The following is a 25,098-nucleotide window of genomic DNA, read 5'->3' on the forward strand; positions in this document are numbered from 1 at the left end:
GACACAGGGACGAGGCAGTACAGCCCTGTTTTACTGATGATGGAAAGACACGATGATGAGGCAGTACAGCCCTGTTTTATTGATGAAGGACAGACACAGGGACGAGGCAGTACAGCCCTGTTTTATTGATGAAGGACAGACACAGGGACGAGGCAGTACAGCCCTGTTTTATTGATGAAGGACAGACACAGGGACGAGGCAGTACAGCCCTGTTTTATTGATGGACAGACACAGGGACGAGGCAGTACAGCCCTGTTTTATTGATGAAGGACAGACACAGGGATGAGGAAGCCCTGTTTTATTGATGAAGGACAGACATGGAGATGAGGCTGGATGCTAGGGGGACGGCTGTTACTTCAGTTCCTTAGCAGGCAGATGCACACGAACACACAATGTCAAGGTTCTGCAGTTGGTAAAGCTCTCCTGAGCTGTGCTTTGCGTGCTGCATATGTTTGGCATCTATTCAGGAATCACTCATATCTATTTTAATATGGAACACCTGCTCAGTCCCTGTGACCTGTATCTGAACTCAGTCCATCCATCTTTCTCATGCTTCTCCTGTCTCTCCTGGACAGACAGACTCTCTGACATGAGCTTTGTGGACCACATCATCACACACCAAGCTCAGGTGGAAAATCATGCTCACTCTCTTTGCCTTCCCTGTGTGTTTTTGTGTTGTGTATTTACATTAAAAAGATCTCACCTGACATAGTTTTTTTCTCACAGGACCTCATGAAATCCTTCTCCTTAACTAACAGCTCGCTAATAATGTGAAATATGCATTTTTACTGAAGGATTTGTCATTGAGTTTGTCGTGTTGTTTGACAAGACAGTTCCACCCTCATCTATTGTTGTTGTCGCGCTGTTTGATGATGTACTGTTGTTTCTCTCCCTCCAGGGTGCTGTTTGATGATGTACTGTTGTTTCTCTCCCTCCAGGGCTCTGTTTGATGATGTACTGTTGTTTCTCTCCCTCCAGGGCTCTGTTTGATGATGTACTGTGGTTTCTCTCCCTCCAGGGCTCTGTTTGATGATGTACTGTTGTTTCTCTCCCTCCAGGGCTCTGTTTGATGATGTACTGTTGTTTCTCTCCCTCCAGGGCTCTGTTTGATGATGTACTGTTGTTTCTCTCCCTCCAGGGCTCTGTTTGATGATGTACTGTTGATTCTCTCCCTCCAGGGCTCTGTTTGATGATGTACTGTGGTTTCTCTCCCTCCAGGGCTCTGTTTGATGATGTACTGTTGTTTCTCTCCCTCCAGGGCTCTGTTTGATGATGTACTGTTGTTTCTCTCCCTCCAGGGCTCTGTTTGATGATGTACTGTGGTTTCTCTCCCTCCAGGGCTCTGTTTGATGATGTACTGTTGATTCTCTCCCTCCAGGGCTCTGTTTGACTATGACCGGGCGAAGGACTCGGGGCTGCCCAGCCAGGGGCTCAACTTCCACTTTGGAGACATCCTTCATGTGGTGAATGCCTCCGATGACGAGTGGTGGCAGGCACGGCAGGTGACCCATGAAGGAGAGGTGGAAGAGGTTGGAGTCATCCCCAGCAGGAGGAGGTAAGAGGTTACGGGTTAGAAGCTGGTGCTCAGGGTTCGGAGTACCTACTGTTGTCTGTACTGTTCACATGTCTGTCACTGGGATTGAAGTTTCCCAACCCTGGTTCTGTGTCTCCAACACTGAAATGGTGTGTGTCTGTGTGTGTCTGTGTGTCTGTGTGTGTGTCAGCCCAGCCCAGCCCAGCGCTGGCCTTATCCCTGGGCACAGCTTGGTGTGAATGCTGATGCCACTGTGACTGGCCTCATAAGGGCACCATAGGGGCAGAGAGTACACCCACAACCACCATTTTTTTTGTTTAAGCCAAGGATTGTAATGAGGTGTGGTACTGCAGTCTTTTCAGTGAAAATCTTCTCTGTGGCAAAAAAAAAAAGGTGCCATCGAAACAAAAAAGCCACCCATCGGTCTTACACGAACTCAACCCTTTGGCGTCAGTAACACATTATCACATCTTACTCTGCAATCAGCTGTTTCATTAAGCTTGAGACTTCAAACACCCAACAGTTTCTATCTCTCACACACACACACACACACACTGTCGAGCTTCCCCTCTATTTCCCCCTCCATCGCTCTCTCACCCTACAGAGGGGTGGCGGACAGATGATAATTGGGCTTCTCACCTGACTCTGGTTCATTTGTCACCTTGGAATGATCAGATGGTAGAAGTAGAAGCAGTAGAAGTAGCAGCAGTAGTAGAAGATGCAGCAGTAGTAGAAGATGCAGTAGCAGCAGTAGTAGAAGATGCAGTAGTAGCAGTAGTAGAAGATGCAGCAGTAGTAGAAGATGCAGTAGCAGCAGTAGTAGAAGATGCAGTAGTAGCAGCAGTAGAAGATGCAGCAGTAGAAGATGCAGCAGTAGAAGATGCAGCAGTAGAAGATGCAGTAGTAGAAGATGCAGTAGTAGAAGATGCAGCAGTAGAAGATGCAGCAGTAGAAGATGCAGCAGTAGTAGAAGATGCAGTAGTAGAAGATGCAGCAGTAGAAGAAGATGCAGTAGTAGAAGATGCAGCAGTAGAAGATGCCGTAGTAGAAGATGCAGTAGTAGAAGATGCAGCAGTAGAAGATGCAGCAGTAGAAGATGCAGCAGTAGAAGATGCAGCAGTAGAAGATGCAGCAGTAGAAGATGCAGTAGTAGAAGATGCAGCAGTAGAAGATGCAGTAGTAGAAGTAGCAGTAGTAGAAGTAGCAGTAGTAGTAATAGAAGTAGCAGTAGTCGTAGTAGAAGATGCAGTAGTAGTAGAAGATGTAGTAGAAGATGCAGCAGTAGAAGATGCAGTAGTAGAAGTAGCAGTAGTAGAAGTAGCAGTAGTAGTAGTAGAAGTAGCAGTAGTCGTAGTAGAAGATGCAGTAGTAGTAGAAGATGCAGCAGTAGTAGAAGATGCAGCAGTAGTAGAAGATGCAGTAGTAGTAGAAGATGCAGTAGTAGTAGAAGATGCAGTAGTAGTAGAAGATGCAGTAGTAGTAGAAGAAGCAGTAGCAGCAGTAGTAGCAGTAGTAGAAAATGCAGCAGCAGTAGTAGAAGATGCAGCAGTAGTAGAAGATGCAGCAGTAGTAGAAGCAGCAGTAGTAGAAGATGTAGTAGAAGATGCAGCAGTAGTAGAAGATGCAGTAGTAGAAGATGCAGTAGTAGAAGTAGCAGTAGTAGAAGTAGCAGTAGTAGTAGTAGAAGTAGCAGTAGTAGAAGAGGTAGTAGTAGTAGCAGTAGTAGTAGAAGATGTAGTAGTAGAAGATGCCGTAGTAGAAGATGCGATAGTAGTAGTAGTAGTAGTAGTAGTAGCAGTAGTAGCAGCAGTAGTAGTAGAAGATGCAGTAGTAGTAGAAGATGCAGCAGTAGTAGAAGATGCAGCAGTAGTAGAAGATGCAGTAGTAGTAGAAGATGCAGTAGTAGTAGAAGATGCAGTAGTAGTAGAAGATGCAGTAGTAGTAGAAGATGCAGTAGTAGTAGAAGATGCAGTAGTTGTAGAATATGCAGTAGTAGTAGAAGATAGTAGTAGTGGTAGAAAATGCAGTAGTAGTAGATGTAGTAGCAGCAGCAGTAGTAGCAGCCGTTGTAGTAGTAGCAGCAGTAGTAGTAGTAGTAGTAGTAGAAGATGTAGTGGTAGCAGTAGTAGTAGTAGTAGCAGCAGCAGTAGTATTCGTAGTATTAGTAGAAGATGCAGTAGTAGAAGATGTAGTAGAAGATGCAGTAGTAGAAACAATTATTTGTAGTAGTAGTAGCAGCAGTTGTAGCAGTAGTAGTAGAAGATGCAGCAGTACTAGTAACAGCAGTTGTAGTAGAAGATGCAGCAGTAGTAGTAGTCGAAGATCTAGCAGTAGTAGTAGTCGAAGATCTAGCAGTAGTAGTAGTAGCAGCAGTTGTAGTAGTAGTAGAAGATGCAGTAGTAGTAGTTGTAGTAGAAGATGCAGCAGTAGTAGAAGATCTAGCAGTAGTAATAGTAGCAGCAGTTGTAGTAGAAGATGCAGCAGTAGTAGTCGTAGTAGTAGAAGATACAGCAGTAGCAGCAGTAGTAGTAGAAGATGCAGTAGTAGTAGTAGACGATGCAGTAGTAGTAGTAGCAGCAGTAGTAGACGATGCAGTAGTAGTAGTAGCAACAGTAGTAGTTGTAGTAGTAACAGAAGTAGTTGTAGTAGTAACAGCAGTAGTAGGGGTAGTAGTAGTAGTAACAACAGTGGTTCTAACAGTAGTAGTAACAACAACAGTAGTAGCATTGCAGTAATAGTAGTAGTAACAGCAGTAGTATTAGTAACTGGCAGTAGTAATAACATTAGTTGTAGTAACAGTAGTAGTTGTTGTAGTAACAGTAGTAGTTGTTGTAACATTAGTAGTAACAGTAGTAGTTGTTGTAACATTAGTAGTAACAGTAGTAGTTGTTGTAACATTAGTAGTAGTAGTAACATTAGTAGTAACAGTAGTAGTAGTAGAAACAGTAGTAGTAACAGTAGTAGTTGTTGTAGTAGTAGTTGTTGTAGTAGTAGTAGTAGTAGTAACAGTAGTAGTAGTAGTAACAGTAGTAGTTGTTGTAACATTAGTAGTAACAGTAGTAGTAGTAGTGGTAACAGTAGTAGTTGTTGTAACATTAGTAGTAACAGTAGTAGTAGTAGTAGTAGGAACAGTACTAGTAGTAGTAGTAGTAGTAGTAGTAACAGTAGTAGTAGTAGTAGTAGTAACAGTAGTAGTAGTAGTAGTAGTAACAGTAGTAGTAGTAACAGTAGTAGTAGTAGTAGTAACAGTAGTAGTAGTAACAGTAGTAGTAGTAGTAGTAACAGTAGTAGTAGTAGTAGTAACAGTAGTAGTAACAGTAGTAACAGTAACAGTAGTAGTAACATTAGTAGTAACAGTAGTAGCAATAGTAACATTAGTAGTAGTAGTAATAGTAACATTAGTAGTAACAGTAGTAGTAGTAGTAACATTAGTAGTAGTAGTAATAGTAACATTAATAGTAACAGTAGTAGTAGTAGTAACATTAGTAACAGTAGTAGTAATAGTAACATTAGTAGTAACAGTAGTAGTAGTAGTAACATTAGTAGTAACAGTAGTAGTAGTAGTAACATTAGTAGTAACAGTAGTAGTAGTAGTAACATTAATAGTAACAGTAGTAGTAGTAGTAACATTAGTAGTAACAGTAGTAGTAGTAGTAACATTAGTAGTAACAGTAGTAGTAGTAACATTAGTAGTAATAGTAACATTAGTAGTAACAGTAGTAGTAACAGTAGTAACAGTAACAGTAGTAGCAATAGTAACATTAGTAGTAACAGTAGTAGTAGTAGTAACATTAGTAGTAACAGTAGTAGTAGTAGTAACATTAGTAGTAACAGTAACATTAGTAGTAACAGTAGTAGTAGTAGTAACATTAGTAGTAACAGTAGTAGTAGTAGTAACATTAGTAGTAACAGTAGTAGCAATAGTAACATTAGTAGTAACAGTAGTAGTAGTAACATTAGTAGTAACAGTAGTAGTAATAGTAACAGCGGTCAAATCAAAATCAAATCAAATTTTATTTGTCACATACACATGGTTAGCAGATGTTAGTGCGAGTGTAGCGAAATGCTTGTGCTTCTAGTTCCAACAATGCAGTAATAACCAACAAGTAATCTAACTAACAATTCCAAAACTACTGTCTTATACACAGTGTAAGGGGATAAAGAATATGTACATAAGGATATATGAATGAGTGATGGTACAGGGCAGCATACAGTAGATGGTAACGAGTACAGTATATACATATGAGATGAGTATGTAGACAAAGTAAACAAAGTGGCATAGTTAAAGTGGCTAGTGATACATGTATTACATAAGGATGCAGTCGATGATATAGAGTACAGTATATACGTATGCATATGAGATGAATAATGTAGGGTAAGTAACATTATATAAGGTAGCATTGTTTAAAGTGGCTAGTGATATATTTACATAATTTCCCGTCAATTCCCATTATTAAAGTGGCTGGAGTTGGGTCAGTGTCAATGTCAGTGTGTTGGCAGCAGCCACTCAATGTTAGTGGTGGCTGTTTAACAGTCTGATGGCCTTGAGATAGAAGCTGTTTTTCAGTCTCTCGGTCCCAGCTTTGATGCACCTGTACTGACCTCGCCTTCTGGATGATAGCGGGGTGAACAGGCAGTGGCTCGGGTGGTTGATGTCCTTGATGATCTTTATGGCCTTCCTGTAACATCGGGTGGTGTAGGTGTCCTGGAGGGCAGGTAGTTTGCCCCCGGTGATGCGTTGTGCAGACCTCACTACCCTCTGGAGAGCCTTACGGTTGAGGGCGGAGCAGTTGCCGTACCAGGCGGTGATACAGCCCGCCAGGATGCTCTCGATTGTGCATCTGTAGAAGTTTGTGAGTGCTTTTGGTGACAAGCCGAATTTCTTCAGCCTCCTGAGGTTGAAGAGGCGCTGCTGCGCCTTCTTCACGACGCTGTCAGTGTGAGTGGACCAATTCAGTTTGTCTGTGATGTGTATGCCGAGGAACTTAAAACTTGCTACCCTCTCCACTACTGTTCCATCGATGTGGATAGGGGGGTGTTCCCTCTGCTGTTTCCTGAAGTCCACAATCATCTCCTTAGTTTGGTTGACGTTGAGTGTGAGGTTATTTTCCTGACACCACACTCCGAGGGCCCTCACCTCCTCCCTGTAGGCCGTCTCGTCGTTGTTGGTAATCAAGCCTACCACTGTTGTGTCGTCCGCAAACTTGATGATTGAGTTGGAGGCGTGCGTGGCCACGCAGTCGTGGGTGAACAGGGAGTACAGGAGAGGGCTCAGAACGCACCCTTGTGGGGCCCCCGTGTTGAGGATCAGCGGGGGGAGATGTTGTTGCCTACCCTCACCACCTGGGGGCGGCCCGTCAGGAAGTCCAGTACCCAGTTGCACAGGGCGGGGTCGAGACCCAGAGTCTCGAGCTTGATGACGAGCTTGGAGGGTACTATGGTGTTGAATGCCGAGCTGTAGTCGATGAACAGCATTCTCACATAGGTATTCCTCTTGTCCAGATGGGTTAGGGCAGTGTGCAGTGTGGTTGAGATTGCATCGTCTGTGGACCTATTTGGGCGGTAAGCAAATTGGAGTGGGTCTAGGGTGTCAGGTAGGGGGGAGTTGATATGGTCCTTGACTAGTCTCTCAAAGCACTTCATGATGACTGAAGTGAGTGCTACGGGGCGGTAGTCATTTAGCTCAGTTACCTTAGCTTTCTTGGGAACAGGAACAATGGTGGCCCTCTTGAAGCATGTGGGAACAGGAGACTGGTATAGGGATTGATTGAATATGTCCGTAAACACACCGGCCAGCTGGTCTGCGCATGCTCTGAGGGCGCGGCTGGGGATGCCGTCTGGGCCTGCAGCCTTGCGAGGGTTAACACGTTTAAATGTCTTACTCACCTCGGCTGCAGTGAAGGAGAGACCGCATGTTTTCATTGCAGGCCGTGTCAGTGGCACTGTATTGTCCTCAAAGCGGGCAAAAAAGTTATTTAGTCTGCCTGGGAGCAAGACATCCTGGTCCGTGACTGGGCTGGGTTTCTTCTTGTAGTCCGTGATTGACTGTAGACCCTGCCACATGCCTCTTGTGTCTGAGCCGTTGAATTGAGATTCTACTTTGTCTCTGTACTGACGCTTAGCTTGTTTGATAGCCTTGCGGAGGGAATAGCTGCACTGTTTGTATTCGGTCATGTTACCAGACACCTTGCCCTGATTAAAAGCAGTGGTTCGCGCTTTCAGTTTCACACGAATGCTGCCATCAATCCACGGTTTCTGGTTAGGGAATGTTTTTATCGTTGCTATGGGAACGACATCTTCAACGCACGTTCTAATGAACTCGCACACCGAATCAGCGTATTCGTCAATATTGTTATCTGACGCAATACGAAACATGTCCCAGTCCACGTGATGGAAGCAGTCTTGGAGTGTGGAGTCAGCTTGGTCGGACCAGCGTTGGACAGACCTCAGCGTGGGAGCCTCTTGTTTAAGTTTCTGTCTGTAGGCAGGGATCAACAAAATGGAGTCGTGGTCAGCTTTTCCGAAAGGGGGGCGGGGCAGGGCCTTATATGCGTCGCGGAAGTTAGAGTAACAATGATCCAAGGTTTTACCACCCCTGGTTGGGCAATCGATATGCTGATAAAATTTAGGGAGTCTTGTTTTCAGATTAGCTTTGTTAAAATCCCCAGCTATAATGAATGCAGCCTCCGGATAAATGGTTTCCAGTTTGCAAAGAGTTAAATAAAGTTCGTTCAGAGCCATCGATGTGTCTGCTTGGGGGGGATATATACGGCTGTGATTATAATCGAAGAGAATTCTCTTGGTAGATAATGCGGTCTACATTTGATTGTGAGGAATTCTAAATCAGGTGAACAGAAGGATTTGAGTTCCTGTATGTTTCTTTCATCACACCATGTCTCGTTAGTCATGAGGCATACGCCCCCGCCACTCTTCTTACCAGAAAGATGTTTGTTTCTGTCGGCGCGATGCGTGGAGAAACCCGTTGGCTGCACCGCCCCGGATAGCGTCTCTCCAGTGAGCCATGTTTCCGTGAAGCAGAGAACGTTACAGTCTCTGATGTCCCTCTGGAATGCTACCCTTGCTCGGATTTCATCAACCTTGTTGTCAAGAGACTGGACATTGGCAAGAAGAATGCTAGGGAGTGGTGCACGGTGTGCCCGTGTCCGGAGTCTGACCAGAAGACCGCTACGTTTCCCTCTTTTACGAAGTCGTTTTTTGGGGTCGCTGCATGGAATCAATTCCGTTAACCTGTTTGGGCAGAACACAGGATCCGCGTCGCGGAAAACATATTCTTGGTCGTACTGATGGTGAGTTGACGCTGATCTTATATTCAGTAGTTCTTCTCGACTGTATGTAATGAAACCTAAGATGACCTGGGGTACTAATGTAAGAAATAACACGTAAAAAAACAAAAAACTGCATAGTTTCCTAGGAACGCGAAGCGAGGCGGCCATCTCTGTCGGCGCCGGAATGGTAATAACAGTAGTAGTAACAGTAGTAGTAACAGTAGTAGTAGTAACAGCGGTCATGGTAATAACAGTAGTAGTAACAGTAGTAGTAACAGCGGTCATGGTAATAACAGTCGTAGTAACAACAGTAGTAATAACAGTAGTAGTAACATTAGTAGTAACAGTAGTAGTAGTAGTAACAGTAGTAGTAACAGTAGTAGTAGTAACAGCGGTCATGGTAATAACAGTAGTAGTAACAGTAGTAGTAGTAACAGTAGTAGTAGTAGTAACAGTAGTAGCAGTAGTAACATTAGTAGTAACAGTAGTAGCAGTAGTAACATTAGTAGTAACAGCGGTCATGGTAATAACAGTAGTAGTAGTAGTAGTAACAGTAGTAGTAGTAGTAACATTAGTAGTAACAGTAGTAACAGTAGTAGTAGTAGTAACATTAGTAGTAACAGTAGTAGTAGTAACAGCGGTCGTGGTAATAACAGTAGTAGTAACATTAGTAGTAACAGTGGTCATGGTAATAACAGTAGTAGTAACAGCGGTCATGGTAATAACAGTAGTAGTAGTAGTAACAGTAACAGTAGTAGTAGTAGTAACATTAGTAGTAACAGTAGTAGTAGTAGTAACAGTAGTAGTAGTAGTAGTAACAGTAGTAGTAACAGTAGTAGTAGTAGTAGTAACAGTAGTAGTAGTAACAGTGGTCATGGTAATAACAGTAGTAGTAACATTAGTAACAGTGGTCATGGTAATAACAGTAGTAGTAACATTAGTAGTAACAGTGGTCATGGTAATAACAGTAGTAGTAACATTAGTAGTAACAGTGGTCATGGTAATAACAGTAGTAGTAACATTAGTAGTAACAGTGGTCATGGTAATAACAGTAGTAGTAACATTAGTAGTAACAGTGGTCATGGTAATAACAGTAGTAGTAACATTAGTAGTAACAGTGGTCATGGTAATAACAGTAGTAGTAACATTAGTAGTAACAGTGGTCATGGTAATAACAGTAGTAGTAACATTAGTAGTAACAGTGGTCATGGTAATAACAACAGTAGTAACAACAGTAGTAGTAACATTAGTAGTAACAGCGGTCATGGTAATAACAGTAGTAGTAGTAACATTAGTAGTAACAGTAGTAGTAGTAACAGCAGTCATGGTAATAACAGTAGTAGTAGTAGTAACATTAGTAGTAACAGTAGTAGTAGTAACAGCGGTCATGGTAATAACAGTAGTAGTAGTAGTAGCAGTAGTAGTAGTAGCAGTAGTAGTAGTAGTAGCAGTAGTAGTAGTAGTAACAGTAGTAGTAGTAGTAACAGTAGTAGTAGTAGTAGTAACAGTAGTAGTAGTAGTAGTAGTAGTAGTAACAGTAGTAGTAGTAGTAGTAGTAGTAGTAGTAGTAGTAGTAACAGTAGTAGTAGTAGTAACAGTAGTAGTAGTAGTAACAGTAGTAGTAACATTAGTAGTAACAGTGGTCATGGTAATAACAGTAGTAGTAACATTAGTAGTAGTAACATTAGTAGTAACAGTGGTCATGGTAATAACAACAGTAGTAACAACAGTAGTAGTAACATTAGTAGTAACAGCGGTCATGGTAATAACAGTAGTAACAACAGTAGTAGTAGTAGTAACAGTAGTAGTAGTAGTAACATTAGTAGTAACAGTGGTCATGGTAATAACAACAGTAGTAACAACAGTAGTAGTAACAGTGGTCATGGTAATAACAGTAGTAGTAACATTAGTAGTAGTAGTAACAGTAGTAGTAGTAGTAACATTAGTAGTAACAGTGGTCATGGTAATAACAACAGTAGTAACAACAGTAGTAGTAACATTAGTAGTAACAGTGGTCATGGTAATAACAGTAGTAGTAACATTAGTAGTAACAGTGGTCATGGTAATAACAACAGTAGTAACAACAGTAGTAGTAACATTAGTAGTAACAGCGGTCATGGTAATAACATTAGTAGTAGTAGTAACATTAGTAGTAACAGTGGTCTTGGTAATAACAGTAGTAGTAACATTAGTAGTAACAGTGGTCTTGGTAATAACAGTAGTAGTAACATTAGTAGTAACAGCGGTCATGGTAATAACAACAGTAGTAACAACAGTAGCAGGTTGTTTTTGTATTGAAGTCGGAGTCTGTCATATCAAAGCATGAGGGGGAAGGGCGGGGGGGTGAGAAAAGAAAGAATGTAGCGGCCATTGAACAGCCTTGAAAAGTAGTTTGAGACGGCTGTTAAACCAAATGAAGGTTTAAAGGAAAGCTGTACTGTTCATGATGGAGAGCAGAATACTGTTATTTTATCCTGAGCTCTTCTTCTCTTCCCGTTCCTGCTCTCTGAGGTGTTTTGCCATATTCTCCAGTGATGTCCTCGTTGTAAAGGAAAGAAGGAAATGATTCACATTTGGAAGCTTCGTAGAGCTTTGTAGACTTGCTTTGTAGGATTAAATACAATGAAAAGGCAGCGCAAAGTGGGGGGGGGAATACAATTTGGATTCTGCTAATATTTCCTTCGGGGTCTCATTTAAATTAAATTAAAAGGTAGGAGGGACTTAATTACTGGTACTTTTTTTTATGATGCTGCCATCAAGGCTCTCAGAGTTGGGGAGATTTAAAAGATTTACCCTCAAGGCAACTGTTTTATCCCTCTGATGACTGAATCATCCCATCCCCCACTACTCCTCAATCTCAGCAGAGCACTGTGGAAGTTACTAGAGAGACGGGAATCGGGATCTGAGTCTTCACACACGCAATACCCCGTCTGAAAATAGCCAGCTTGTTTCAAGGCACGATATGTTTAATGTTTAATCAGTGACCCATGGGTGCAGCCCTCGCTCTTCTCTTCTCACTTTTTCTCTCTTCTCACCCCCTTTCTCTCTTTTCTCCTGCAGGGTCGAAAAGAAAGAGAGAGCGCGGTTAAAGACAGTCAAATTCAACGCCCGGTCTCAAGACAAAGTGGTGAGTTTTAGGTGACCCGTAGAGGATCTCTGTCATGTGAACTATAGAGTATCTCTGTTAGGTGACCCGTAGAGGATCTCTGTCATGTGAACTATAGAGTATCTCTGTTAGGTGACCAGTAGAGTATCTCTGTTAGGTGACCAGTAGAGGATCTCTGTTAGGTGACCCGTAGATGATCTCTGTTAGGTGACCAGTAGAGGATCTCTGTTAGGTGACCCGTAGATGATCTCTGTTAGGTGACCAGTAGATGATCTCTGTTAGGTGACCAGTAGAGTATCTCTGTTAGGTGACCAGTAGAGGATCTCTGTTAGGTGACCAGTAGAGGATCTCTGTTAGGTGACCAGTAGAGGATCTCTGTTAGGTGACCAGTAGAGGATCTCTGTTAGGTGAACAGTAGAGGATCTCTGTTAGGTGAACTGTAGAGGATCTCTGTTAGGTGACCAGTAGAGGATCTCTGTTAGGTGATCCGTAGAGGATCTCTGTTAGGTGACCAGTAGAGGATCTCTGTTAGGTGACCAGTAGAGTATCTCTGTTAGGTGACCAGTAGAGGATCTCTGTTAGGTGACCAGTAGAGGATCTCTGTTAGGTGAACAGTAGAGGATCTCTGTTAGGTGACCCGTAGAGGATCTCTGTTAGGTGACCCGTAGAGGATCTCTGTTAGGTGACCCGTAGAGGATCTCTGTTAGGTGACCCGTAGAGTATCTCTGTTAGGTGACCAGTAGAGTATCTCTGTTAGGTGATCCGTAGAGGATCTCTGTTAGGTGACCCGTAGATGATCTCTGTTAGGTGACCAGTAGAGGATCTCTGTTAGGTGAACTATAGAGGATCTCTGTTAGGTGACCAGTAGAGGATCTCTGTTAGGTGACCAGTAGAGGATCTCTGTTAGGTGACCCGTAGATGATCTCTGTTAGGTGACCAGTAGAGGATCTCTGTTAGGTGACCAGTAGAGGATCTCTGTTAGGTGAACTATAGAGGATCTCTGTTAGGTGAACTATAGAGGATCTCTGTTAGGTGAACTATAGAGGATCTCTGTTAGGTGAACTATAGAGGATCTCTGTTAGGTGAACTATAGAGGATCTCTGTTAGGTGACCAGTAGAGGATCTCTGTTAGGTGACCAGTAGAGGATCTCTGTTAGGTGAACTGTAGAGGATCTCTGTTAGGTGACCAGTAGAGGATCTCTGTCATGTGAACTATAGAGGCTCTCTGTTAGGTGACCCGTAGAGTATCTCTGTTAGGTGACCCGTAGAGTATCTCTGTTAGGTGACCCGTAGAGTATCTCTGTTAGGTGACCCGTAGAGTATCTCTGTTAGGTGACCCGTAGAGTATCTCTGTTAGGTGACCCGTAGAGTATCTCTGTTAGGTGACCCGTAGAGGATCTCTGTTAGGTGACCAGTAGAGGATCTCTGTTAGGTGAACTGTAGAGGATCTCTGTTAGGTGACCTGTAGAGGATCTCTGTTAGGTGACCAGTAGAGGATCTCTGTTAGGTGAACTATAGAGGATCTCTGTTAGGTGAACTGTAGAGGATCTCTGTTAGGTGAACTGTAGAGGATCTCTGTTAGGTGAACTGTAGAGGATCTCTGTTAGGTGAACTGTAGAGGATCTCTGTTAGGTGAACTATAGAGGCTCTCTGTTAGGTGACCCGTAGAGTATCTCTGTTAGGTGACCCGTAGAGTATCTTTGTTAGGTGACCTATAGAGGATCTCTGTTACAGTATCAATACTATTATGGAAATATTGCTTACGATAAGATATTCTTCAACATAGTTATAGTTTTAAGCTTTGTGAAAATCCATAAACACTTCAGTAAAACTAAATCACACATCATTACCAACGTTATCCCAGGTGTTGACAATCGTCTCACATCATCAGTATGACTGGTTAAGAGCAGTTTTACTAGTGTCTTACAGCAATGGTCCCCAACCTTTTTGGGTTAGTGTGCCACCAACTGAATGTTGCTCTGCCCAGAGTAACCCTGAAGTGCCCCTTCATTTACATTTTACCAATAAACACATGATCTCATGGGTCTTATCAAGTACCCCGTGTGGATAGGCCAGGTACCCCCAGATGTCCTAGTACACCGTGTGGATAGGCCAGGTACCCCAAGATGTCCTAGTACACCGTGTGGATAGGCCAGGTACCCCAAGATGTCCTAGTACACCGTGTGGATAGGCCAGGTACCCCCAGATGTCCTAGTACACCGTGTGGATAGGCCAGGTACCCCCAGATGTCCTAGTACACCGTGTGGATAGGCCAGGTACCCCAAGATGTCCTAGTACACCGTGTGGTTAGGCCAGGTACCCCAAGATGTCCTAGTACACCGTGTGGATAGGCCAGGTACCCCCAGATGTCCTAGTACACCGTGTGGATAGGCCAGGTACCCCAAGATGTCCTAGTACACCGTGTGGTTAGGCCAGGTACCCCAAGATGTCCTAGTACACCGTGTGGATAGGCCAGGTACCCCAAGATGTCCTAGTACACTGTGTGGTTAGGCCAGGTACCCCCAGATATCCTAGTACACCTTGTGGATAGGCCAGGTACCCCCAGATGTCCTAGTACACCTTATGGATAGGCCAGGTACCCCCAGATGTCCTAGTACACCTTATGGATAGGCCAGGTACCCCCAGATGTCCTAGTACACCTTATGGATAGGCCAGGTACCCCCAGATGTCCTAGTACACCTTGTGGATAGGCCAGGTACCCCCAGATGGACCTTGTGGATAGGCTCAGATGTCCTAGTACACCTTGTGGATAGGCCAGGACCCCAGATGTCCTAGTACACCTTGTGGATAGGCCAGGTACCCCCAGATGTCCTAGTACACCTTGTGGATAGGCCAGGTACCCCCAGATGTCCTAGTACACCTTGTGGATAGGCCAGGTACCCCCAGATGTCCTAGTACACCTTGTGGATAGGCCAGGTACCCCCAGATGTCCTAGTACACCTTGTGGATAGGCCAGGTACCCCCAGATGTCCTAGTACACCTTGTGGATAGGCCAGGTATTTCTTGCTGTTTATAATATTTTAGGTAGGAATAGGAACTTGAGATCGACACAGAGTCAGCGTTCCATCCATAATTATATTGTGAAGCTGTTTATAATATTTTAGGTAGGAATAGGAACTTGAGATCGACACAGAGTCAGCGTTCCATCCATAATTATATTGTGAAGCTGTTTATAATATTTTAGGTAGGAATAGGAACTCTGAGATCGACACAGAGTCAGCGATCATCCATAATTATATTGTGAAGCTGTTTATAATATTTTAGGTAGGAATGAACTTGAGATCGACACAGAGTCAGGATCCATCCATAATTATATTGTGAAGCTGTTTATAATATTTTAGGTAGGAATAGGAACTTGAGATGACACAGAGTCAGAGTTCCATCCATAATTATATTGTGAAGCTGTTTATAATATTTTAGGTAGGAATAGGAACTTGAGATCGACACAGAGTCAGCGTTCCATCCATAATTATATTGTGAAGCTGTTTATAATATTTTAGGTAGGAATAGGAACTTGAGATCGACACAGAGTCAGCGTTCCATCCATAATTATATTGTGAAGCTGTTTATAATATTTTAGGTAGGAATAGGAACTTGAGATCGACACAGAGTCAGCGTTCCATCCATAATTATATTGTGAAGCTGTTTATAATATTTTAGGTAGGAATAGGAACTTGAGATCGACACAGAGTCAGCGTTCCATCCATAATTATATTGTGAAGCTGTTTATAATATTTTAGGTAGGAATAGGAACTTGAGATCAGACATCCAGAGTCTTGACAGAGTGGTCCATCCATAATTATATTGTGAAGCTGTTTATAATATTTTAGGTAGGAATAGGAACTTGAGATCGACACAGAGTCACGTTCCATCCATAATTATATTGTGAAGCTGTTTATAATATTTTAGGTAGGAATAGGAACTTGAGATCGACACAGAGTCAGCGTTCCATCCATAATTATATTGTGAAGCTGTTTATAATATTTTAGGTAGGAATAGGAACTTGAGATCGACACAGAGTCAGCGTTCCATCCATAATTATATTGTGAAGCTGTTTATAATATTTTAGGTAGGAATAGGAACTTGAGATCGACACAGAGTCAGCGTTCCATCCATAATTATATTGTGAAGCTGTTTATAATATTTTAGGTAGGAATAGGAACTTGAGATCGACACAGAGTCATGTTCCATCCATAATTATATTGTGAAGCTGTTTATAATATTTTAGGTAGGAATAGGAACTTGAGATCGACACAGAGTCAGCGTTCCATCCATAATTATATTGTGAAGCTGTTTATAATATTTTAGGTAGGAATAGGAACTTGAGATCGACACAGAGTCAGGTTCCATCCATAATTATATTGTGAAGCTGTTTATAATATTTTAGGTAGGAATAGGAACTTGAGATCGACACAGAGTCAGCGTTCCATCCATAATTATATTGTGAAGCTGTTTATAATATTTTAGGTAGGAATAGGAACTTGAGATCGACACAGAGTCAGCGTTCCATCCATAATTATATTGTGAAGCTGTTTTTTTTTGTGTGTGTTTTTTTTTCTTCACATGACCAAAATGAACCCGCCATTACTGTTTAATGTACTAATGAATGTTTAATGTACTAATCTCTGGCTGTCAGCATGTCCAGATCTCCCGGCGAGAGAAAAACTATCTTGTTATTCAGCTAAAATACTCTGTCTCTCAGAGGAGAACTGTGCTGCGTTGACGCACTGGTGCGTTTCATCCACATGCACAGATTCTACACAGATCTGATCAGTGGCCTTTATTCACAGTGCGTCTCAGAGAAGGACTTCTGATCGAGGATCAGATTTCAACCTCTTAATAATCCTGATCTAAAAGGCAAAAACTGATCCTGGATCAGCACTCCTATTCTGAGACTGTTTATGAATAAGGGAGATCATTAGATTGTTATATCGATGTTGATGTGGTTCCTGGGATCTCTGAGGAGGGCTGATCTAGGATCTGTTTTGTATTAAATAAGAGTATATGGACAGAGGGGAAGCTGATCCTAGATTAGGCCTCCCTGATGAATCTGCGCAGACCTGTATAGATAGAATGTGTATGTGGAAGGCATCTTTGTGTTGTAACATGGCACCCAGACAAATGCATGGCCAGTATAGTGCGGAGGCCTGATATACGCTTGCCATTGATGTCAAACTGCTTCCACTACCTACTCTCACCAACCACCTCTCTCCTTTCTCATTTCCATGCATACAATCCAACCTCACCTTCCTCATATTCTTTCTTCTTGCTTTTTGGTGTGTTGATCAGTGTCTTAAATCGAGCTGAAGCAATTGATCCGTTATGGTGATGTAGAAAGGGATCTTGTTTTTATGAATGTGTGTCTAAAAAAAGCTTGATACAAGGAGCATGATGCTTCCTTCCTTTATATACAAGGAGCATGATGCTTCCTTCCTTTATATACAAGGAGCATGATGCTTCCTTCCTTTATATACAAGGAGCATGATGCTTCCTTCCTTTATATACAAGGAGCATGATGCTTCCTTCCTTTATATACAAGGAGCATGATGCTTCCTTCCTTTATATACAAGGAGCATGATGCTTCCTTCCTTTATATACAAGGAGCATGATGCTTCCTTCCTTTATATACAAGGAGCATGATGCTTCCTTCCTTTATATACAAGGAGCATGATGCTTCCTTCCTTTATATACAAGGAGCATGATGCTTCCTTCCTTTATATACAAGGAGCATGATGCTTCCTTCCTTTATATACAAGGAGCATGATGCTTCCTTCCTTTATATACAAGGAGCATGATGCTTCCTTCCTTTATATACAAGGAGCATGATGCTTCCTTCCTTTATATACAAGGAGCATGATGCTTCCTTCCTTTATATACAAGGAGCATGATGCTTCCTTCCTTTATATACAAGGAGCATGATGCTTCCTTCCTTTATATACAAGGAGCATGATGCTTCCTTCCTTTATATACAAGGAGCATGATGCTTCCTTCCTTTATATACAAGGAGCATGATGCTTCCTTCCTTTATATACAAGGAGCATGATGCTTCCTTCCTTTATATACAAGGAGCATGATGCTTCCTTCCTTTATATACAAGGAGCATGATGCTTCCTTCCTTTATATACAAGGAGCATGATGCTTCCTTCCTTTATATACAAGGAGCATGATGCTTCCTTCCTTTATATACAAGGAGCATGATGCTTCCTTCCTTTATATACAAGGAGCATGATGCTTCCTTCCTTTATATACAAGGAGCATGATGCTTCCTTCCTTTATATACAAGGAGCATGATGCTTCCTTCCTTTATATACAAGGAGCATGATGCTTCCTTCCTTTATATACAAGGAGCATGATGCTTCCTTCCTTTATATACAAGGAGCATGATGCTTCCTTCCTTTATATACAAGGAGCATGATGCTTCCTTCCTTTATATACAAGGAGCATGATGCTTCCTTCCTTTATATACAAGGAGCATGATGCTTCCTTCCTTTATATACAAGGAGCATGATGCTTCCTTTTATATACAAGGAGCATGATGCTTCCTTCCTTTATATACAAGGAGCATGATGCTTCCTTCCTTTATATACAAGGAGCATGATGCTTCCTTCCTTTATATACAAGGAGCATGATGCTTCCTTCCTTTATATACAAGGAGCATGATGCTTCCTTCCTTTATATACAAGGAGCATGATGCTTCCTTCCTTTATATACAAGGAGCATGATGCTTCCTTCCTTTATATACAAGGAGCATGATGCTTCCTTCCTTTATATACAAGGAGCATGATGCTTCCTTCCTTTATATACAAGGAGCATGATGCTTCCTTCATATACAAGGAGCATGATGCTTCCTTCATATACAAGGAGCATGATGCTTCCTTCCTTTATATACAAGGAGCGTGATGCTTCCTTCCTTTATATACAAGGAGCATGATGCTTCCTTCCTTTATATACAAGGAGCGTGATGCTTCCTTCCTTCCTTTATACAAAGAGCATGATGCTTCCTTCCTTCCTTTATACAAACAGCGTAATGCTTCCTTCCTTCTTTTATACAAAGAGCATGATGCTTCCTTCCTTCCTTTATACAAAGAGTGTGATGCTTCCTTCCTTCCTTTATGCAAAGAGTGTGATGCTTCCTTCCTTCCTTTATACAAAGAGCGTGATGCTTCCTTCCTTCCTTTATACAAAGAGCATAATGCTTCCTTCCTTCTTTTATACAAAGAGCATGATGCTTCCTTCCTTTATACAAAGAGCGTGATGCTTCCTTCCTTCCTTTATGCAAAGAGCGTGATGCTTCCTTCCTTCCTTTATACAAAGAGTGTGATGCTTCCTTCCTTCCTTTATGCAAAGAGTGTGATGCTTCCTTCCTTCCTTTATGCAAAGAGCATGATGCTTCCTTCTTTTATACAAAGAGCATGATGCTTCCTTCTTTTATACAAAGAGCGTAATGCTTCCTTCCTTCCTTTATACAAAGAGCGTGATGCTTCCTTCCTTTCCTTTGCATGCTTAGACACAGTATTGGGCTAGTGTTGAAGGCTTTGAACCTTTCTCACTCCAGTCCTTCTTCCTGCTTTGATTCAGTATGGCTATGGGTCTTTTCATCCTTCTTCCTGCTTTGATTCAGTATGGCTATGGGTCTTTTCATCCTTCTTCCTGCTTTAATTCAGTATGGCTATGGGATGTCTTTTCATCCTTCTTCCTGCTTTGATTCAGTATGGCTATGGGTCTTCATCCTTCTTCCTGCTTTGATTCAGTATGGCTATGGGATGTCTTCATCCTTCTTCCTGCTTTAATTCAGTATGGCTATGGGTCTTCATCCTTCTTCCTGCTTTGATTCAGTATGGCTATGGGATGTCTTTTCATCCTTCTTCCTGCTTTGATTCAGTATGGCTATGGGATGTCTTTTCATCCTTCTTCCTGCTTTGATTCAGTATGGCTATGGGATGTCTTTTCATCCTTCTTCCTGCTTTGATTCAGTATGGCTATGGGATGTCTTTTCATCCTTCTTCCTGCTTTGATTCAGTATGGCTATGGGATGTCTTTTCATCCTTCTTCCTGCTTTGATTCAGTATGGCTATGGGGGATGTCTTTTCATCCTTCTTCCTGCTTTGATTCAGTATGGCTATGGGATGTCTTTTCATCCTTCTTCCTGCTTTGATTCAGTATGGCTATGGGATGTCTTTTCATCCTTCTTCCTGCTTTGATTCAGTATGGCTATGGGATGTCTTTTCATCCTTCTTCCTGCTTTGATTCAGTATGGCTATGGGATGTCTTTTCATCCTTCTTCCTGCTTTGATTCAGTATGGCTATGGGATGTCTTTTCATCCTTCTTCCTGCTTTGATTCAGTATGGCTATGGGTCTTTTCATCCTTCTTCCTGCTTTAATTCAGTATGGCTATGGGATGTCTTCATCCTTCTTCCTGCTTTGATTCAGTATGGCTATGGGTCTTCATCCTTCTTCCTGCTTTGATTCAGTATGGCTATGGGATGTCTTTTCATCCTTCTTCCTGCTTTGATTCAGTATGGCTATGGGATGTCTTTTCATCCTTCTTCCTGCTTTGATTCAGTATGGCTATGGGATGTCTTTTCATCCTTCTTCCTGCTTTAATTCAGTATGGCTATGGGATGTCTTCATCCTTCTTCCTGCTTTAATTCAGTATGGCTATGGGTCTTTTCATCCTTCTTCCTGCTTTAATTCAGTATGGCTATGGGTCTTTTCATCCTTCTTCCTGCTTTGATTCAGTATGGCTATGGGTCTTCATCTTTCTTCCTGCTTTGATTCAGTATGGCTATGGGTCTTTTCATCCTTCTTCCTGCTTTAATTCAGTATGGCTATGGGATGTCTTTTCATCCTTCTTCCTGCTTTGATTCAGTATGGCTATGGGATGTCTTTTCATCCTTCTTCCTGCTTTGATTCAGTATGGCTATGGGTCTTCATCCTTCTTCCTGCTTTGATTCAGTATGGCTATGGGATGTCTTCATCCTTCTTCCTGCTTTGATTCAGTATGGCTATGGGTCTTCATCCTTCTTCCTGCTTTGATTCAGTATGGCTATGGGTCTTTTCATTTATTTGGTCAGATGTCTGATAATTTCTTTTCATTTACTGAGCTGACTCGGTAGCCATCGCGGTCTAAAATACTTATTCTGTTGTCGTTCAATTCATCCAGATCATCATTTCAAGTTACCCTAAAATCTGAAGCTATAGAGTTAACTTGACTCAAAAGCTGACACGGTACAAATCTGTCGTTCTGCCCCTGAACAAGGCAGTTAACCCACTGTTCCTAGGCCGTCATTGAAAATAAGAATTTGTTCTTAACTGACTGGCCTAGTTAAATAAAGGTCAAATAAAAATGAAAAAGGTCAGAATGACTTCCTGCTTCATGGTTAACAGATTGTCAGTTGTGTGCACTTAAACTAAGATGTCTGCCAAGTCCAGCTCAGAGGGTTATGGGTAACTGTCCTGGGTTTGTTTTGTTTACACCAATACTAGACACCTCCCTCCATCCTTCCCTTTCTTATTTTACCCCGTCCCACCATCCCTCCCTCCCTCTCTTCCCTCCATCCCTCCCCTCCCTCTCTTCCCTCCATCCCTCCCTCCCTCTCTTCCCTCCATCCCTCCCCTCCCTCTCTTCCTTCCATCCCTCCCCTCCCTCTCTTCCCTCCATCCCTCCCCTCCTCTCTTCCCTCCATTCCTCCCCTCCCTCTCATCCCTCCCTCACTCTCTTCCCTCCATCCCTCTCTTCCCTCCATCCCTCCCCTCCCTCTCTTCCCTCCATCCCTCCTCCTCTCTTCCCTCCATCCCTCCCTCACTCTCTTCCCTCCATCCCTCCCTCACTCTCTTCCCTCCATCCCTCCCTCCCTCTCTTCCCTCCATCCCTCCCTCCATCCCTCCCTCTCTCTTCCCTCCATCCCTCCCTCCCTCTCTTCCCTCCATTCCTCCCTCCCTCTCTTCCCTCCATCCCTCCTCCCTCTCTTCCCTCCATTCCTCCCCTCCCTCCATCCCTCCATTCCTCTTCCCTCCATCCTCCATCCCTCCCTCTCTTCCCTCCATCCCTCCCTCTCTTCCCTCCATCCCTCCCCTCCCTCTCTTCCCTCCATCCCTCCCTCTCTTCCCTCCATCCCTCCCCTCCCTCTCTTCCCTCCATCCCTCCCTCTCTTCCCTCCATCCCTCCCTCTCTTCCCTCCATCCCTCCCTCTCTTCCCTCCATCCCTCCCTCTCTTCCCTCCATCCCTCCCTCCCTCTCTTCCCTCCATCCCTCCCCTCACTCTCTTCCCTCCATCCCTCCCCTCACTCTCTTCCCTCCATCCCTTCCCTCCCTCTCTTCCCTCCATCCCTCCCTCCCTCTCTTCCCTCCATCCCTCCCTCCCTCTCTTCCTCCATCCCTCCCCTCTCTTCCTCCATCCCTTCCCTCCCTCTCTTCCCTCCATCCCTCCCCTCCCTCTCTTCCCCAGCAGTCATTCAATGACAAGCGTAAAAAGAACCTATTTTCCCGAAAGTTCCCTTTCTACAACAAGAGCAAGGAGCACAGCGAACAGGAAACGAGCGATGCTGACCGTAAGTAACGCGTTACGGAGACGGACGGTCGCTAGAACAGTAGGTCAGGGCAGCCTCACGCACAGGAACCCGTACAGGAACCACCAGACACAACAACTAGCCCTGCAGCAGCTAACCCTAGTACCAAGGTAGAGCATTGGGCTTTAATAACTAGGACCATGACCACCAGGAAAGACTCCCTGCCCCATGTTGTAACCATACTTGTCTTAACCACGTCTCTAAACCACCGGCTCTACCTCAGGACTCCTCTGTGGACTGTGTCTCCGTTCCGGTAACTTTGAGCGTTGCTCATTGATTTGTCAGTTGGTTGGTTTGACCATTTGGGTTCAGTGCAGCGCTGCGGTCGTTGTGTCTGATGGTTGATTAGCGTGTTGTGTTCCAGTAATGAATGTCTCTCTTGTGGTTGTGTCTCCTGTTTTGCTTCACAGGACCCTGATGACAAAGGACTGAGTAAGTCACACAAGGTTTTCCACTGTCACACAACCAACCATCTACAGCTCATCCCAGGCCCCCCGCAGTCATATAATATTGTCATCCAAGTTCTGAATAGGACTTTCACAGTCATCAACACCTCTCATAGACATCCAGCTTCTAACGCTTTGACAGCAGGCTTAGTTTAATAACTAACATATACAGCTGTGTGCTTGTACTTCTATTCTGTTCAAAGCACAAAGAGTACCCCTCTGAACACATAGCATCCACATAACACTACATAGCATCCACATAACACTACATAGCATCCACATAACACTACATAGCATCCACATAACACTACATAGCATCCACATAACACTACATAGCATCCACATAACACTACATAGCATCCACATAACACATGCGAGCATCCACATAACACTACATAGCATCCACATAACACTACATAGCCCAGCATCCACATAACACTATAGCATCCACATAACACTACATAGCCCAGCGCATCCACATAACACTACATAGCATCCACATAACACTACATAGCCAACAGCCCACATAACACTACATCCACATAACACTACATAGCATCCACATAACACTACATAGCCTAGCGCATCCACATAACACTACATAGCATCCACATAACACTACATAGCCCAGCGCATCCACATAACACTACATAGCATCCACATAACACTACATAGCCCAACACGTCCACATAACACTACATAGCATCCACATAACACTACATAGCCCAGCGCATCCACATAACACTACATAGCATCCACATAACACTACATAGCATCCACATAACACTATGTAACACTACGTAGCATCCACATAACACTACATAGCATCCACATAACACTACATAGCCCAGCGCATCCACATAACACTACATAGCATCCACATAACACTACATAGCCAACACGTCCACATAACACTACATAGCGTCCACATAACACTACATAGCGTCCACATAACACTACATAGCATCCACATAACACTACATAGCCCAGCGCATCCACATAACACTACATAGCATCCACATAACACTACATAGCATTCACATAACACTACATAGCATCCACATAACACTACATAGCATCCACATAACACTACATAGCATCCACATAACACTACATAGCATACACATAACACTACATAGCATACACATAACACTACATAGCCCAGCGCATCCACATAACACTACATAGCATCCACATAGCACTACATAGCATCCACATAACACTACATAGCCCAACACGTCCACATAACACTACATAGCATCCACATAACACTACATAGCCCAACGCGTCCACATAACACTACATAGCATCCACATAACACTACATAGCATCCACATAACACTACGTAACACTACGTAGCATCCACATAACACTACATAGCATCCACATAACACTACATAGCCCAGCGCATCCACATAACACTACATAGCATCCACATAACACTACATAGCCCAACACGTCCACATAACACTACATAGCATCCACATAACACTACATAGCATCCACATAACACTACGTAGCATCCACATAACACTACGTAGCATCCACATAACACTACATAGCCCAGCGCATCCACATAACACTACATAGCATCCACATAACACTACATAGCCCAACACGTCCACATAACACTACATAGCATCCACATAACACTACATAGCCCAGCACATCCACATAACACTACATAGCATCCACATAACACTACATAGCATCCACATAACACTACATAGCATCCACATAACACTACATAGCATCCACATAACACTACATAGCCCAACACGTCCACATAACACTACATAGCATCCACATAACACTACATAGCCCAACGAGTCCACATAACACTACATAGCATCCACATAACACTACATAGCCCAACGAGTCCACATAACACTACATAGCATCCACATAACACTACATAGCATCCACATAACACTACATAGCCCAACACACGCATTTCTAAAAGATGGTCTTCCCGTCAGCCTCTGTACACAGTGTTCAAACAGCAGAACATCAGGGTCGTTAGGTAGACAGCACAACTATACGAATATCATCAGCACACCGAATCACGCAGTGTGGTGATGTCACTTCATCCGTGGTAATTCATTGGTGGGTATTGTACGGCAGATCATGCAGGC

The 25,098-nt window shown here is 43.1% G+C and overlaps 1 protein-coding gene across 12 annotated transcripts in view; it reads left to right on the top strand.

Annotated features, from left to right (window-relative positions):
• Positions 1-25,098, top strand: part of LOC115119585 (disks large homolog 1-like) — a 340,988-nt gene that overhangs the window by 296,300 nt on the left and 19,590 nt on the right. For 7 of the 12 annotated variants that reach the window (XM_065009266.1, XM_065009271.1, XM_065009269.1 and 4 more), the window contains 3 exons: positions 1,379-1,555; positions 11,881-11,947; positions 22,397-22,499. In XM_065009266.1, coding sequence (XP_064865338.1) covers positions 1,379-1,555; positions 11,881-11,947; positions 22,397-22,499 — 347 coding nt within the window. Of the gene's footprint in view, positions 1-1,378; positions 1,556-11,880; positions 11,948-22,396; positions 22,500-22,927; positions 22,950-25,098 lie in introns of all 12 variants that reach the window. The other 5 variants (XM_065009268.1, XM_065009272.1, XM_065009275.1 and 2 more) reach the window with 2 other exon arrangements.

This window comes from Oncorhynchus nerka, linkage group LG24 (genome assembly GCF_034236695.1).
Source record: "Oncorhynchus nerka isolate Pitt River linkage group LG24, Oner_Uvic_2.0, whole genome shotgun sequence".
NCBI lineage: Eukaryota > Metazoa > Chordata > Actinopteri > Salmoniformes > Salmonidae > Oncorhynchus > Oncorhynchus nerka.